Source organism: Eleginops maclovinus, chromosome 18 (genome assembly GCF_036324505.1).
Source record: "Eleginops maclovinus isolate JMC-PN-2008 ecotype Puerto Natales chromosome 18, JC_Emac_rtc_rv5, whole genome shotgun sequence".
NCBI lineage: Eukaryota > Metazoa > Chordata > Actinopteri > Perciformes > Eleginopidae > Eleginops > Eleginops maclovinus.
In genome coordinates this window covers 23,853,437-23,869,712 of record NC_086366.1, presented here as the reverse complement: position 1 = coordinate 23,869,712, position 16,276 = coordinate 23,853,437, and the positions used below count along the sequence as shown (strand labels likewise).

Sequence of the window (16,276 nt, the reverse complement as noted above, 5' to 3'; positions counted from 1 at the left end):
TCTAATAGAGGCTAAACTAGCCCATAAAAAAAACGTTTTAATGCAGAAAGGACTGCATGTAGTAAAGCTCACTTGGCAGAGTTAGAAGCTGATGCACTATGAGCTCAGTCGCTCTAGTGGAGGACCTAGGTTTGAATTCAACGTGAGGATGCCCCCTTTGTCTCCCCCCTTTTAACTCTGCCTCTCTAATAAAGGCAATAAGAGCCCCAAAAATAATCTTTAAAAAGAAAAAAAAAAATGTCCCTACTGTGGAGGACCCAGGCTGAAATCCAAACCCTCTGGCTCCACCTTTTTTACTGTATAGGTTTGTTTTTAAGTTAAATGATTATTTTTAGTTTTTAATTGTATTCTATAAACTACTAACAACATTTCTGTGTTGGAGTTCAACAGACACTGGAATGGCTGCCATGTAGAGATAAATATTTAAGAAAAATCTGGAGTGGTCTCTTAATTTTTTCTGGAGCTGTATTTCTGTAATAAAGGCAATAGTGGCCCCGAAAAAAACTTTTAAAAAGAAGTTGACTGCAAAAAGGGGCCGCCTTATAGTTTACAATATACAATGGGCTCAGTCCATGCCTAGGACGGCACTCTTTCTCCCCCTTTAAACACTGTCACTAAACTTAAGGTGCTGCTGGCCCCAAAATGACCCTATAATGAACCAAATGAGGGAATCTAAAGACGGCTTAAAAATATGGATTTCAATTATAAGGTTTAATTTCTTCATGCATTATCTATTTTTATTAATATCAGGATTATATCAAGGTGTACTTCAGTAACTTAAAAATGTAACTATTCAAATAGGCTCAGTCCCTGCTGCAGAGGAACCAGGTTGGAATCCAACTCGAGAACGCCCTCTGTCTCTCTAAAAACAGGCGATAGTGTCCAACAGAAAAGATCTTAAAAAAATTTAAAATGCTAATTTTGCCTGCTTGGTAGAGCTAGCGGACAATCTACAACGGGGTCAGTGCCTGCAAACCTTGGTAAACTACAAAATAACGTTGCCCCTGTGTAACCCCAACCCTCTTATAAAAGCAATAGCGGCCTGAAAATAAATAACCCCCCCCCCCAAAAGAAACGTCATATACAAATCAACAAAATGACGCAATCTACAGCTTCTGGAATATGGATTTGAATAATAGGGTTAGATATTTTCATTTCTTATCTATTTTATTAATATCAGCCGCAGCTGGGTCATACCAAGGTGTTCTTCAGTAACTAAAAATATCCTTGTGGAATCTGGGGCAAATTCATTTACCTTTTCCTTTTTTTTTCACCATTGGCCTCAGAGTGCTGATAAAAGCTTTGAAAGCAACTCCGGCTCTTCAAATATTGTGATGGGCGCTTCAGAAAAACATGACAGTCTAAAGCATCAAACTTTCATTTAACACATTTAACAATAGGCTGTCAGTGCAATCTCAGCCCAATTATCTGGCGCCTCTCTTTGTTTTTTTTACTTCTTTTTTTCCCCTCTCTGAGATTGCCATGTCTCTCTGTGGAAAAAATAAAGCTGTCGAAAACACACAAGACAATTTTCTCAAAACACTGCAATTACGGGGAATAGAAACGGCGGGAGAATGGCCAAAAAACGGCAGACCATCTGAAAGAAATGTTATCTGCATGATTTTATCTCGGTTGAATTGCAGTGTATGATGCGGCCGCGGCTCCATTTATGTAATAACCATTCCTGTCATCGGTTCTGGCAGGCTCTTACTTTCCCAGCATGCAGCGTGTGTGCCACAGAGGTCATCCTCAAAGACACCATTTGAAAACAAACAGCTGGTGCCACCTTCATCTCGTCTCTACAATATTCCTCTTCCCCCACCTTCCAAACGGATCGGGCATGTTGTAAAAACAATTAGGTTGCATTCACGGTCCGTATTTTCTGATGTGAAATACTTCTACACGGCTTCAAACAACCCGATACAAAATGGTAGCATGATGAAAAAGGGGGCCCTGATACCCTCTCTCAGATAAAGAACATGGGACCAAAAGCAACGTGATTTTAGCTGGACAGGAGGACGGCGAGTGGTGCTCAGAGGTTTTCTGTGTAGTTAATCATTAGGAGTATTGCTATGAGCACTTTATGATGTGTGTTTGTCTTCTGCTAGGCACAAAAGAGCAGTTAAGGAATGAGACCTTAAACACGGGAATGAGTTAGCATTTTACCACTTCCATTTTACCCTTGTCTTTACGTCAACATTTGAACATATTTTTGGTTCTTCAGTTGACGCAAGATTAAAGGTTTTGTTTTACGGAAAGAAAATACGTCACTCATAACCCTACTAATAAGGCTTCTATGCATCCTCAAACGACATTTGCAAAGTGTCTGATAAAGTCTGAGAAACTATATTTGAAGTGTTATTTTTGTATCTTTTTAAAGCATCTTTAAGGACCTGTCAAAGCACCTGATAATAAAATGTATTATTATTATTATTATTATTATTATTATTATTATTATTAATAATAATAATAATAATAATAATAGTATTAAACATAATCACAACAAACATTAACCGCCTTTAGCTTAGCGATGTTTTCATGAAGTTATGAGAGTGTGATGTAGATCATTTATAAACCAACGTTAAGTATTTACTTCGGGCAATTGCATTTCACAGAATATCTATATTATTTAATAATATTATAATAATATTTTTTTGCAATATTTCAAAATCCATCGGAAAGATCTCATTGCTTTTTGTCGCCCTTGTGATGCTTACTTGCGGGTCAGCTTACAAATAAAAAAGTAATCCCTGCATACACTCGATGAGGTACACGAACACATCTGCACTTATTCCTCTATTATGGATCAGAAGTGTTGTATAATATATTCTGATGGCACATCCCAGACTCCATAAGTTCCCTTTTACTAAGAAATGCAATAAAGGTCTAACTTCTTCTTCCGTTCATTTAAAAGACAGGAATACTTTAGGGTCTAAGCAGGGGGGCAAAATTACAGCCCCGTCCACTTTCCGGTGAGATTAATGCATCAGAGTGAAGCGGATGATGATAGTTCCTTCATGTCTTAGAGCTGCTGAGTCATATATTGGACCTCAAACAACAAATAAATCCAGAGTTAGTTTTTTTACTTCCTCTACAGAAAAAAGGAGAGTAAAAGACAGGATGTAGTTCAGAAATCTCATGTTTCAGTGTAAGCCTGCTGCCTGCCACTCGTCCACCGGCAGACCCACCGGACATCCATCCCCTATTTATTCTCTGTTATAACAAAGCTGTCTCTGCCGTCTGGCACTCTATTTGACATCATTTGCATATTTTTGGAGTAATTATACAGTTTTGGACCAACTGAAATATTGTTTTCTGGCATCACTTTAACATGTTACGGGGAAAAACTGCATTTTGGTATGAGGGCGCACACCGAATGTAACAGGGGCGCAGCGCCCCTGTTACCCGGTTTAGACAAAACCCTGTTTAGGAATATGCATCCCTATCAGATGTTTCTTTATGTTTAGAAGGTTAAAAACAAATAAAGAATAACTACTGAATTGGAGGGAGTGCATAATTTATCCGCACAGCCTCCAATCTCCATCTATCCTCTGCTGCTGACCTGCAGCTGTGTCAACTCAATTATCTTCACCCTTCACTTCACTGTGGACACTACATTCACATATTCAAACTTTCCAAAGGGCCACGTCTTGTTCAAATTTGATTCAGCAAAACGTTACAAGCAGTCTCAATGGTCAGTAATTTGTCTTTTACAGGCAGGAGAGAAAGCAGAAGAAAATAAACCTCACTGATTTAGAGTGTAAGAATGAGGGTGAAATGAATAGCAGGAGAAATATGGGAGAGAAGAAGGAGAGTGGAACCAGATTGCCATGGGAACAGTACAAAAAGTCATGCCAGGACAGAAAAATATAAAAGGTTAAAAGATTATGAGAGGCTGAGATAAGAAGAAGAGAAAGAAAGTAACATGTAAAGAGTATATTGTGTGGGGAAATAAAGATCCTATCAGAGAGATTTGGAAAACAGGGTGAAACAGGCAGAAAATGAGGAGCAGAACATACAGTGGGGCAAAAAAGTATTTAGTCAGCCACCAATTCTGCAAGTTCTCCCATTTAAAAAGATGAGAGAGGCCTGTAATTTTTATCATAGGTACACCTCAACTATGAGAGACAGAATGAGAAATAAAATCCAGAAAATCACATTGTAGGATTTTTAAAGAATTTATTTCAAATGATTGTGGAAAATAAGTATTTGGTCAATAACAAAAGTTCATCTCAATACTTTGTTATATACCCTTTGTTGGCAATGACAGAGGTCAAACGTTTTCTGTAAGTCTTCACAAGGATTTCACACACTGTTGCTGGTATTTTGGCCCATTCCTCCATGCAGATCTCCTCTAAAGCAGGGATGTTTTGGGGCTGTCGCTGGGCAACACAGACTTTCAACTCCCTCCAAAGATTTTCTATGGGGTTGAGATCTGGAGACTGGCTAGGCCACTCCAGGACCTTGAAATGCTTCTTACGAAGCCACTCCTTCGTTGCCCTGGCGGTGTGTTTGGGATCATTGTCATGCTGAAAGACCCAGCCACGCTTCATCTTCAGTGCCCTTGCTGATGGAAGGAGGTTTTCACTCAAAATCTCACGATACATGGCCCCATTCACTCTTTCCTTTACACGGATCAGTCGTCCTGGTCCCTTTGCAGAAAAGCAGCCCCAAAGCATGATGTTTCCACCCCCCCACCCCAAATTGTGATCATTTTGACCCCACAGGGTGAGATCTTGCGTGGAGCCCCAGATAGAGGGAGATCAGCAGTGGTCTTGTATGTCTTCCATTTTCTAATAATTGCTCCCACAGTTGATTTCTTCACACCAAGCTGCTTACCTATTGCAGATTCAGTTTTCCCAGCCTGGTGCAGGTCTACAATTTTGTCTCTGGTGTCCTTTGACAGCTCTTTGGTCTTGGCCATAGTGGAGTTTGGAGTATGACTGTTTGAGGTTGTGGACATGTGTCTTTTATACTGATAACGAGTTCAAAAAGGTGCCATTAATACAGGTAACGAGTGGAGGACAGAGGAGCCTCTTAAAGAAGAAGTTACAGGTCTGTGAGAGCCAGAAATCTTGCTTGTTTGTAGGTGACCAAATACTTATTTTACCGAGGAATTTACCAATTAATTCATTAAAAATCCTACAATGTGATTTCCTGGATTGTTTCCCCAATTCTGTCTCTCATAGTTGAAGTGTACCTATGATGAAAATTACAGGCATCTCTCATCTTTTTAAATGGGAGAACTTGCACAATTGGTGGCTGACTAAATACTTTTTTGCCCCACTGTATCTCTGGCTTAAGGCAAGAGTTTGACATATCTGCTTCTGCACCACAGATGGTGCAGCCTCTCAAAAGCCTCAAAAACACACCAACACTGACGATCATTTACTAACGACAGCGTGTTCCCCTGATGAGAGGCGGCGGGGTGTGGGGGAGTCCGGAATAGAGAAGGCTAATATTTGATCAATCATTATACTTATTTTAAAAAGCAAAGAAGACAGCATTCAGTTCAGAACAGCAATTGAATGCACTTACTCACCTACACTATTACACAGCTTAGTTGAATACTCGATTCTGATTGGTCAATTCTAACATTTCAGAGGTTATAAATACTGCTGAACACAGCGCTGCTAAGCATTATAATGATGTTGCCAAGGAGGATGAATGGAGAGACGGAAAGAGGTTAAAAGACAGAGTGCTGGAGGTCAGATAATTCACCAGAAGAAGGCAGACAGGAAGTAAACACTAACAGGAACCTGGTATGGGCTCTAAGGGATTCTAACGGGTTTAAGGGACGTTGGTGGAAAATAAACTATGAACAGACTTGGACAGTTACATAAAACCTCGTTCACTGCTGCTGTTTGTTTTAACTGTATTTGTTGTTGCCGCAGTTCCAGCCGTTGGTTCGTTACGGAACAGTTTTTTATTCTTAGCGGAGAGTAATATGACTATTTTCAAGTCAATAAAATCCTTTCAATTACATCCTTACATAACACACAGCAAAGGAGCTACGGGGGGCGGGCGATGTTTATGCAGGGTAATTATTTTTCCGGTAACAAACAGGAACTAATAGCTCATATATGGGCCGCAGTGGTTCAGTCTGTAGGGACCTGGACTTTGGTCCGAAGGGACGCTGGTTCACGTCTTGATCATACCAAAACAAAAGAGTGTGGACTGGTACTGCAGAGGAGCCAGTTCACCTCCTAGGCCACTGCGGAGGTGCCCTTGAGCAAGACACTGAACCCTCAACTGCTCCCTGGCGCCGGCTAGACTGGCTGCCTCTCCTCTATGGATCCTCTCAAATGCATGTGCCCATATAACTGTGTGTCTTCTAACAGATTGAATGAGGCTGGGCTAATATGCTAATGCAACGCAATTGAAATGCACATTGGCATTCAAGACACATGATGTGTATTAAAATGAACAGATTAATTTCAGAGGTACAATTTAAGACAATAACCCTCACTGTAAATCATAGTCACCACAGACCATTTCTGAGGGTTTGCTAAATGTTGCTGTGACCTTTCAAAGCTGGGAGTGTAGAGCCAGCCACCGTTACTGTGCTTTCATACACACATCCTGCTCATGGATCCTGCTAGCTGTAGCATAAAGCATACGGCACATGACAGATCTTTCAAAGGAGTATACGTTGAGCTCGCGGCTCTAACTGACCATTTCGATGCATCTCGCCAAACAAGTTGTTCCTGAACAAGCATTGGTTTGTCTTTGAAGGTATATGCGCCACACAACATGCTACTACAATTTTTGAGGAGCCTCCCTCTGCTCACTCTGACAGGATTCAAACTTAGTTAGCACTCATTCTTTACAGTTATCCTACAAATAAATGTATTTATTGTTTATGAAACCGTAGCGTTATACTGCAGGGTGATATTTAGAGTTGCTGGACATTATATAATGTAGAATATTCATTTTGAAGGATTATCTTTCTTTAGCCTTAATCACACTCCAATTGAACGTCCAGTAAACTTAATCTTGAATTGGATATTTTTTAAATGCCTGCTTTGGTTGTGTAACTGCAGGATAAAGTGTAACTTTATCAAGGCTGACAGGAGGCGACACTGAGCTGTACTCACCGCCTGCTTTGTTTTGGAGATGTCCTCCATCTGAACGTGCAGATCCTCAATCTCCACCTCCATGGACTTACGAGCTTTAACTGCGGACGCACACGTGAACTCAGACTCCTCGAGCTGGAAAGGGCACAGAAATAGGAGGGAAAAGTTTCAGTTTTTTTAATTAGGTTTAAAGATCACTTTACCATACCGTCAAGCAGCTTTCGAAAACATACTTTCAAAACTGGAAGACCAGGGTGTCTCCATATGCACTCAGTCTGGGGGTCATAACTCAGTGAAATCCAAACAGATACATATTTTTAAAGCTTACACTTTCCCAAGTGTGGCACTGTGGCAAATAAAAATCAATAAATCCACTTAGAGAACAACGGTTGAGACATGATTTTAAGTTTTCCAGTGAAAGCACACATTACTGTCACACTACGGCTCCAGAGCAAAATCATATTCCTGTTCACATCCCTTAAAGCTCCCAAATGATATGAACTGCAGTTCCAAACTGAGTTTTGATTAGCCACCAATTAGAAGGTAAGACACAGTATGTTGTTGCGTTACAATCAATATCATTGATTCATATGCGACAGTGCTCAGAAAGTCTTCTCGACAAAGCTGTTGTATTCTCAAAAAACTGTTAATGTTTATGTGGTTTCCTGTAGTGTGGTGTTTTATGTAGGTTTTTCCAGCTCACACCGAGGGAGTTTGTCTACCACACACTCCCCCCTGCAGAGACAGAGGGTGATCAAAGCTGCTACAGCAAGGGCAGTATGAGAAAAATAAAGTGCTTTTTGAGCATTAAAGCCTGGAGACATGTCACAGTAGAGGCACTAAACACCAAAAATGGAGCATCATACTGTATGTCCCTTTTTCGCCTGAAGGTACGTTGATTTTTAAATGATTTTGGGACCTGGTTCTTGAGCTGGGCGATCTCCCTCTTGCTGGGCGCGTTGTTCTTGATGTGGTCCAGCATGATCTGAGCGTCAGCCAGCAGAGCCTTGGTTCTCTTCAGGTCCTTCCTCAAACGCTTTTCAGTCTCGATGTCCCCTCCTCTCACCTGGAACACAGGTACAATCTGTCAGCATGGCCTCCATCCAAGGCGCCAAGTAGGAGCATGATAGAGAGGAAAAACCATTATTTTCTCTATCTGTCAACCAATCATTATGAAAGGTTCATTATGATTTATTGCTGTGTCAATATCGGTAATATGGAAACATTTAACGGCATCAGAAAACATGAAGTAACATTAATTATTAACAGATAGTTCATCCGGAAATAATGAATTTCTGTGTTGACTGATGTAGAGATGCTTGAGAAAAGACTCTCAAGGGACACTGCAGGCCGTCCCAAAGTTGACGTACCCTGTCCTGAGCGGACAGCATCTTGGACTCCAGCTCCCTCTTCTCCTTCAGCACCTTCTGCTTCTCATCGTACTCCTCTTCAAGCTGGACTTCCATTTGCTTCAGCTGGAAGGCACAAAAACACTCAGCGATGAGTACAAGTCTGACCTGTCTGAGCTCATGGGAGAAGTTCACGCACCACTGCTGACCTATGACCCTAACCTACATGAGCTGGGAGAAGTACTCAGATCTGGTACTTGAGTAAAAGTAGAAATACCAGAGTGTAGGAATACTATGTTACAAATAAAAGTCCTGCATTCAAAATGTAACTCAAGTAAAAGTAGAAACATTTTAGCATCTAAATATATTTAAAGTAGCGACAGTAAAAGTAGTCATTGTTTGATTGGTCCATTTCTGAATAATATCTCTGATATATTTTATAATTATTGATCATTAAAGTGTTCTCAGAGCTGGTAAAGGTGCAGCTAGTTTGAATGGCTTTGTATACTGCAGGGTAGCTGCTGAATTTACTCCAGAGTGAAGTAAAAAGTAGCATAACATTAAAATACTCTCGTAAAGTACAAGTCCCTGAAAATTGTACTTAAGTACAGTACTTGGGTAAATGTGCTAAGTTACTTTACACCACTGTAAATATAGACTTTTTACAGAAGAGGTTTATAGCTACATGTGAATTTTTTTAATATATAATAAAGTGAAAAGAGTTCTGAGATTACAGTCAGAATTTGACTTTAAAGGTTAAATAAAATAAAACAAAATTGATTGGTTTAGATTTAAAAAGATAATTTTTACAGGTGGCCCTTATCATCTACTTCTAATTTAATATTAAGTGTACAGCCATTAAACGTCCCGTTTGCCCATTAATGCAATAAAACCTGCTTCTTTAACACTTTTATAAGTTGTTTTATTTGATAATGCTATTTAGGGTTGCAAAATGTATCTAAATATAGTGGAAATCGCAATATGGACTAGCGCAACATCGCAGTAAGCACAATTTGGTGAAGGTAAACTACGTGAAAATATATTTCTGAGAGAAGTATGGTGGCGGTGCAGAGAAGTCCTGGCCTGCAGACAGTATTCTACAGTTCAGATTATAATTCATTTATCTGATAATGTTAAAATGAATCAAAAATGCCATGATAGCAGCTTTATAGGGCTGCACTTGCTGCAATGCTGATGTGAAGCAAGGCTGCCCTCTTAGCTTAGCATGTTAGCATTCTAACATTTGCTGAGCACTTATCAAAACTGAAGCTATTTTTGCGGATGTTGTTTAGACGATGGCGATAGATGAAACGTAAAGTAGAACAGCTTTTCAGGATCCCGACAAAATGTAGGGTTATAGTATCTGTAACAAATGTGCAAGTCCTTAAGATATTTCACAAGATGATTAAAGACACTGAGCAGCTGGTGGCGCTAGAGAAAGTCAGCAGTTGCTTCTATGTTCATAATCTTTTGATAAATAAGTGAGGCCTCATTTAGCGGCTAAAGAAGCCTGGTGTAAAATGTCCAATTTACACTTTAAGGCCATTTCATTTGTGTATTTACTCAGCGTCCTGTAATACTGCATCTCTATGTAAATGTCAGGGACGACAGTGCAGAGACAGCTTCAGTGAATGTAGAGGACACTAATTATGCGTGGGCTAATGAGGGCTCTGTGCTGGAGGCCAGCACTGGCAGGGCAAACACAGAACAGCAATAACAGCAGGGATAGCAAGAAAGCTAAAAATGCACATAGAAACCAAGGTTACTGAAGAAACAGCTAATCATTTACATCTTAGTTTACCAAATAATTTACCAAAAATTATAAATACAGTTTCTTTTCTTAGTGTTTGATAAATACAGTATGCACGGAGAGACCACTAAGGCCAGTTGCTAATCAACCTTACTCTAATGGCTTAATGTAAATGTAGCATCTCATATATTTCCACTATACTCATAAATACAAACCTCTGTCTCCTATATAAGACTAACGCTTTAACCTATATATATATATATATCTTTTAAATGTAAAGCCAACAGAGAAAGATTATAACCATTGAGCAACTGGAAGGCTTTTAATAAGAAATGTCAGTGCAGGGTGTGTTCAGTTTAAATGAACGCTGATTAATAGCATCCTAAAGATTGGAATTGAGTTTGAATTTTAGCACTTTCGGTTTGGACTCTTGCTGTAAGTGTGTTACTGTAAAAAAAAACATGAGCAGATCAGAAAAAATAACAATTCCCAGTGAAAGATGATCATTTATAACACAGGGGTGATCAGAGATATTGAACTGTCTAATAGAAGCAAATTCCCAATATTTATTTGGGTTAAATTTTTTTATTTAAAAACACTATTTGAGGATAAACGGTTAAAGCCAGGGACAAAATCAGTCCAAACTACAGCTAACTAAGATGTTAAAGACAACCGTATCATTCTGTGCCCAGTGGCAAAGACTGTACCCCTGTGTCTCCCTGACATTGCGTCACAATTAAAGAACAAAAAGCTAACATGGCGTAACAGTATTAAAATGTGTGTATTCAAACGTGTGTCACCTTCTTGCTGCAGGACTGTCTGATCTCCTCCACCTCGTCGTCTTTGCTCTCCACCTCCTTGGAATGAGTCTGACGCAGGCGCTCCGTCTCCATCTCCAGACGAAGCTTGGCCTGGAAGACAAACACAGAGATTGTACTATCTTTAAACCTCGTTTCCAAACACTATGAACAGGTGTGCAGAGTTTTAAAAAGGTGAAAATGGCCAGATGTATAACATAGGCCTAATTGAAGCCATTCCAGGTTAGTAGAGACCAAAGCAGGTCTAAATGGAATGAATAATCACATTGTCTGATTGATGAGTAATTATTTGTGGTTTATTTTCTGGACCAAGATGAATAAAGGAAGCTGAATATTTCCCTGTTCTGCGTGTGTACCTGCTCCAACATCTGGATGTTGCCGGCCTGCTCGTCCAGCTCCTCCTCCTGGTCCTTCAGCTTAGCCTCCATGTCGCGCAGCTGCTTCTTCACCTGCGTCGGGACACAGAAATATAAATTGGAGTCATTAGCTGTGTGCTAACAGAGCTGCTGGAGCCTTTCTGCAGATTGTCGGTTCAGATTAAATACAAAAGAGCATAACCAATAACACACAACTGGAATATGTGAGAAAAATAAGTAAGAAAAAAAAGGACAAATAGAGGGAAATAAATAAATATATAAAGAGAAAACAAAGAGCAGAGAAAAAGAATGAAAGAAAGACAGATAATAGGTTATTCCTTTCTTCATTATTTTCTGTCCTCTATCCCTTGAAAAAGAAAAGAAAGTAAGAAATTAAGAAGCATAACACGAAGGAGAACAACGAAAAAAAAGAAAATGTAGAACACAGAAAGAAAGAATGAGGAAAAAGGAATAACAAAGAAATAAAAGGTGAAGAAAGAAATACATACGGAAAGAGAGAATTAAATGAAAACATGGGAAAAATAAAGAAAGACAGCAGACCTTGGCCAGTGAGGCCTCGTCCTTGGACTCCTGGGAGTTGAGGTCTTGCAGCTCGGCCTCAAGCGTCTCCAGCTTCAGGCTGGCAGCACACACCTCCAGGTCCTTGTCCTGGGGGTCAGAGGTCACAGTGTGAACATACAAAGAAACAAAAAAGATACTGTACATAGACAAACACCAGCCAAGGTCACAAAGTGGACTCCCCGTTCCCCCAAGGCACAAACACCTCCAGCTGCTGACGGAGGCTGAAGGCGTCTCCTGCCAGCATGTCCTTCTCCCGGGCCAGCTTCTCCCTCAGGGTCCTCTCCCTCTGCGCCTCCTCCTGGGCACCGCTAAGCTCACTGTCGAACCTACACACACACAAACACACACACACACACACACACACGTTTACACACTGTCCACGGACTCCAAGGAAGCACTGCTACTCTGGGTACATCGGATCATTGCTAAAGAGTGGTGCAGTAATCACCACTTCTATAATAGTTGAAGCATTAGCGCAATCGCTGGAGGTCACTGGTTTCTGTAACATTATAAACAAACTACATCACAGTCGCATTACTTCACATCAACACCGCTACGATAAAGGCGGACTCTTGGGCAGGATGACGTCTTCTCATTTACCCACTTGTAAGCAACCACTTTTTTAACAGAAACAGCCTTTGTAAAGTACTTTATTCTGTAGGGCTAAACTTAAATGTAATACATTTAGGACACCTTGGTTACTTTGTTCTGTTGTCTTACATAACACCATTAAGTAAACATGTTTGTATTGATATCAGGGACAGTTCACTCCTTCTGACTCATTAACGATGTCTTTATTTACTATTTAGAACATTTAGATTTACTACTTATTATATCAGTATTTACTATTTATAACATCTGTATTCACTATTTATTATATCAGTATTTACTATTTATAACCTCTGTATTTACTATTTATAATATCTGTTTATTATATCAGTATTTACTATTTATTAACTCTGTATTTACTATTTATTATATCTGTATTTACTATTTATAACCTCTGTATTTACTATTTATAATATCTGTTTATTATATCAGTATTTACTATTTATTAACTCTGTAACTACATACGCCTGAACCCTGCTCCATGTATTGGTTCTGTTCTGGTTAGATGCAAACTGCATGTCATTGTACTCTGTGCAAGGACAATAAAGTTGAATCAAATCAATAATTTGTATAACTAGAGTGTGCTTTCCTTTTATATATATATATAAAAGGAAATTAACATTATTTTATTTAAATGTCAAATAAATAAAACATGTATTATAATATTGTTTTGTACTTAAGTACAATTTTGAGGATCTGCACACAGGAGAGAGAGGGAGATCTTCTGCTTCTTAGGAAATAATGATATTGCAAATTAAAACGGAGTTGGTTGGATAAAATGTGCAAGATAACGTTTGCAATATATAATATACAATAATATGTAGCAATACAAAATATGGAATCTATTGTATATTGAACATGTGATACAGAAGTATGCATTTTTTATACATTTTAACAATACGTCGGCGCATATCGATACCACACTTTTAAAAAATGTAGCCCCGTGGCCCGTTAAATACCGGGTTTCGGTACCCATCCCTAATAAACAGTGAGTATTTTTTTCTTTAGAGTGATGATTGTTACTACAACAACGAAACTTGACATTACACCTTCTGTCGGAACCCGGCATAAAAAGCTTTTCCAACAGTTTGAAGTCACAAGTATGTTGTGTGTACTGACTTCCTCTGCTTCTTCTCCAGGTCGTGGTTGCGGCTCTGCTGGCCCTCCAGGTGGAGTTTGGTGTCCTGCAGCTCAGACGTCATGCGTTGGGTTTTCTTCTTCAGCTGCTGGATGTTCCTCTGGGACTCCTCGTTGTCGGCCTGCAGGTCGCTGATCTGCACATAAGAAATTACTCAGAATTAAAATTGGAAAAAAAATGATTAACATGTTGGAAACAATCCTGTGGTAAGGAACCAATAATGCTGAATTAGTATCTTTTTAATGCTATTTTAGCTAGCCTACGCTAAGGTAAACGTATACATCCAATTTGCAATTTGAAAAGAAATATCACTATTTTCCACTCTCTTCAGGATTTTTTGCTTGTGTTCTGGTTTTGTAGGTATTTGTTAGCAAGTGAAACTGACAGAATATTGCTTTTTTATTTTACTTTTTTTTTTAATGGTTATTTCATTTTTTGTTATTTTTTTTGAAGATGGGGCAGGTACAGTAAGATTTTCTTCTCCCTGCTCCTTTCCACCATGTGCTATAAAATGTGTGTTAAATGTACATGTTTTCATTCTAAAATAACTGCCGTGTGTGGAATAAACCAATTAAAAAAAGGACACTTTGACATGTTGACTGACCCTCTGATTGGTAGACCCCCCCATTAACTGCTAATTGACAGCCTCCCGATGTATGCTCTACCTCCACATTAAACTGACAGTTGAAACCTAATTTATGCAGTACTTGTGTAGTTACCACGTGAGATAAAAGGGGTTTAATGTATGAGGGTGTGTGTCACCCACCCTCCTCTCCAGCTGCCGTTTGTTCTGCTGCTCCACCTCCAGCTTGTCCTCGAACTCCTGCTGCAGTCTCTTCTTGGTGAATTCAATCTCCCTGATGGCTCGCTCGTACTTCAGCCTCCACTCTCCCCCTGTCACATCAGCATGTTCACAGTCAGCATCACCTTTCACCGCCACCTCCTCAATATGCTTACACTCGCTGAATACCTCCCACATAGCATGTATTATTCAATATTTCGGTAAATAAATAAATACCTCCTAACTTTACATGTCAGGAAATGTATGAATGCATTGGACGGTGATTTTTGGTATAGGAAATACATTTTTCTTTTGTATTTACAGGTTGTTGGATGGCCAAAATTAAACGATTCCAGGTTGTGGAAGTGTCAAATATGAGTCAGGCTTTTATCAGATTTTGTAAGCCTGACTTGAAAACTCTGGAATCCTCCGTTTGAGAACAGCTGATCTTACATTTCAGGAGTTCAGGTAAACTGTGAACATTTGGGTAATTTGACCAAATAAAAATTAAACAAAGAATGAATCTAACATTCTCCTCTCTTATAGGACTTTCTATTTATTATCTAGTGAGAAGCCTCTTTGTTTCCTGATCTGCCCGTGGTTATGATTTGCTGTTAATGCAGGCACTTGTCAATGTTTAGTAATTGTCTTAGAAAAATGTAGTAAAAAATACTCTATATTCATGTACTCTTAACACCTTAGCCGCATTGCCCCCGCACAAGGCTTGGGCTTTTTTAGTTTTCCATTAGCAAAGGTTGTTGCTACTACCTGGTGCTTGTTTTGGTACAACATCAGTCCAGAGGGTAATTCTATGAAACATTTCGACAGAGCCAGGGTTTCTTTGCTTTACCTGTCTTCACAGAACCTGAAACCTGAGTCGGAGTTACCAGGCACCACAACGTTCAGAGAAATATTAGTATGATGCAATGTGCAACATCCCTGTGAATTCTGCACATGGCATCATACCTATATTTCAACCATGTTAAATGGTGCTAAAATCTTAATGTTTTTATAGTTTTCTTTAAATACTTTTTTAAATCAGTGTATAAAATGTTTTTTAAATTATTATGTATGTTTAAGTATGCACCAATAACATCATGACAAATTCCTCGTAATTGTTAAAATACTTGGCAATAAACCTGTTTCTGATTGTTCCCACGTGAGGGAGCGCTTGGTGGTTAATTCACTTTTGTACCGCACGGAAAAGGATTAATGGCTGCCTTTTTACGCCTTATAGGAATATTGCAAAAATATTACATCATGAAGATCCTGTTGCTATGAACGAGAAAGAAATGCTAGCAAAAATAACGTGTTGTGTAGAGTATTTGTGACATATTACATTTCACCAATCAATATTGAATTACGGAAGGATCCTGCAGTAAAATGAAGGATACCTAAAATACAGCTTTAGTTTTTGGTCAAATCAAAGTTGATTGAATACAGGCATATAGCTCAGCAGTGAATAATGGACTGAATGAATAATGAAATCATACGTAAAAACATTTTCCAAAGTGGTGTCAGTAGGGTTTGAAGAACGTCCACCACATTTCGTATGCGTGTAAACACCACTTAGACATACTGTAGAAGAGGTATTCTCTCGGCTGTTCACTATAAAGTGACACCATTTTTAAACTAACTTGTTGGTGAACTGCAATATTTGCTGATTTCAACTCTAAACATAACCCAGTCCGGAGCAGGTCTTCAGCATTGGTTACCATAGCGATCTGGTGAGGTAGATAGAGATTGCCATTTGTGATACAGAATTTGTGACTCGCTATGGTCTGACCAAAAGAATCCCTCTTATCCCTCATCCTGCT

At 39.2% G+C, this 16,276-nt stretch overlaps 1 protein-coding gene across 1 annotated transcript in view; it reads right to left on the bottom strand.

The window, feature by feature from the left end:
* Positions 1 to 16,276, bottom strand: part of LOC134879752 (unconventional myosin-XVIIIa-like) — a 125,068-nt gene that overhangs the window by 21,110 nt on the left and 87,682 nt on the right. The window contains 9 exon segments of the mRNA XM_063906248.1: positions 7,098 to 7,211; positions 7,996 to 8,142; positions 8,447 to 8,551; positions 10,976 to 11,086; positions 11,350 to 11,442; positions 11,911 to 12,018; positions 12,134 to 12,257; positions 13,660 to 13,814; positions 14,445 to 14,572. Coding sequence (XP_063762318.1) covers positions 7,098 to 7,211; positions 7,996 to 8,142; positions 8,447 to 8,551; positions 10,976 to 11,086; positions 11,350 to 11,442; positions 11,911 to 12,018; positions 12,134 to 12,257; positions 13,660 to 13,814; positions 14,445 to 14,572 — 1,085 coding nt within the window.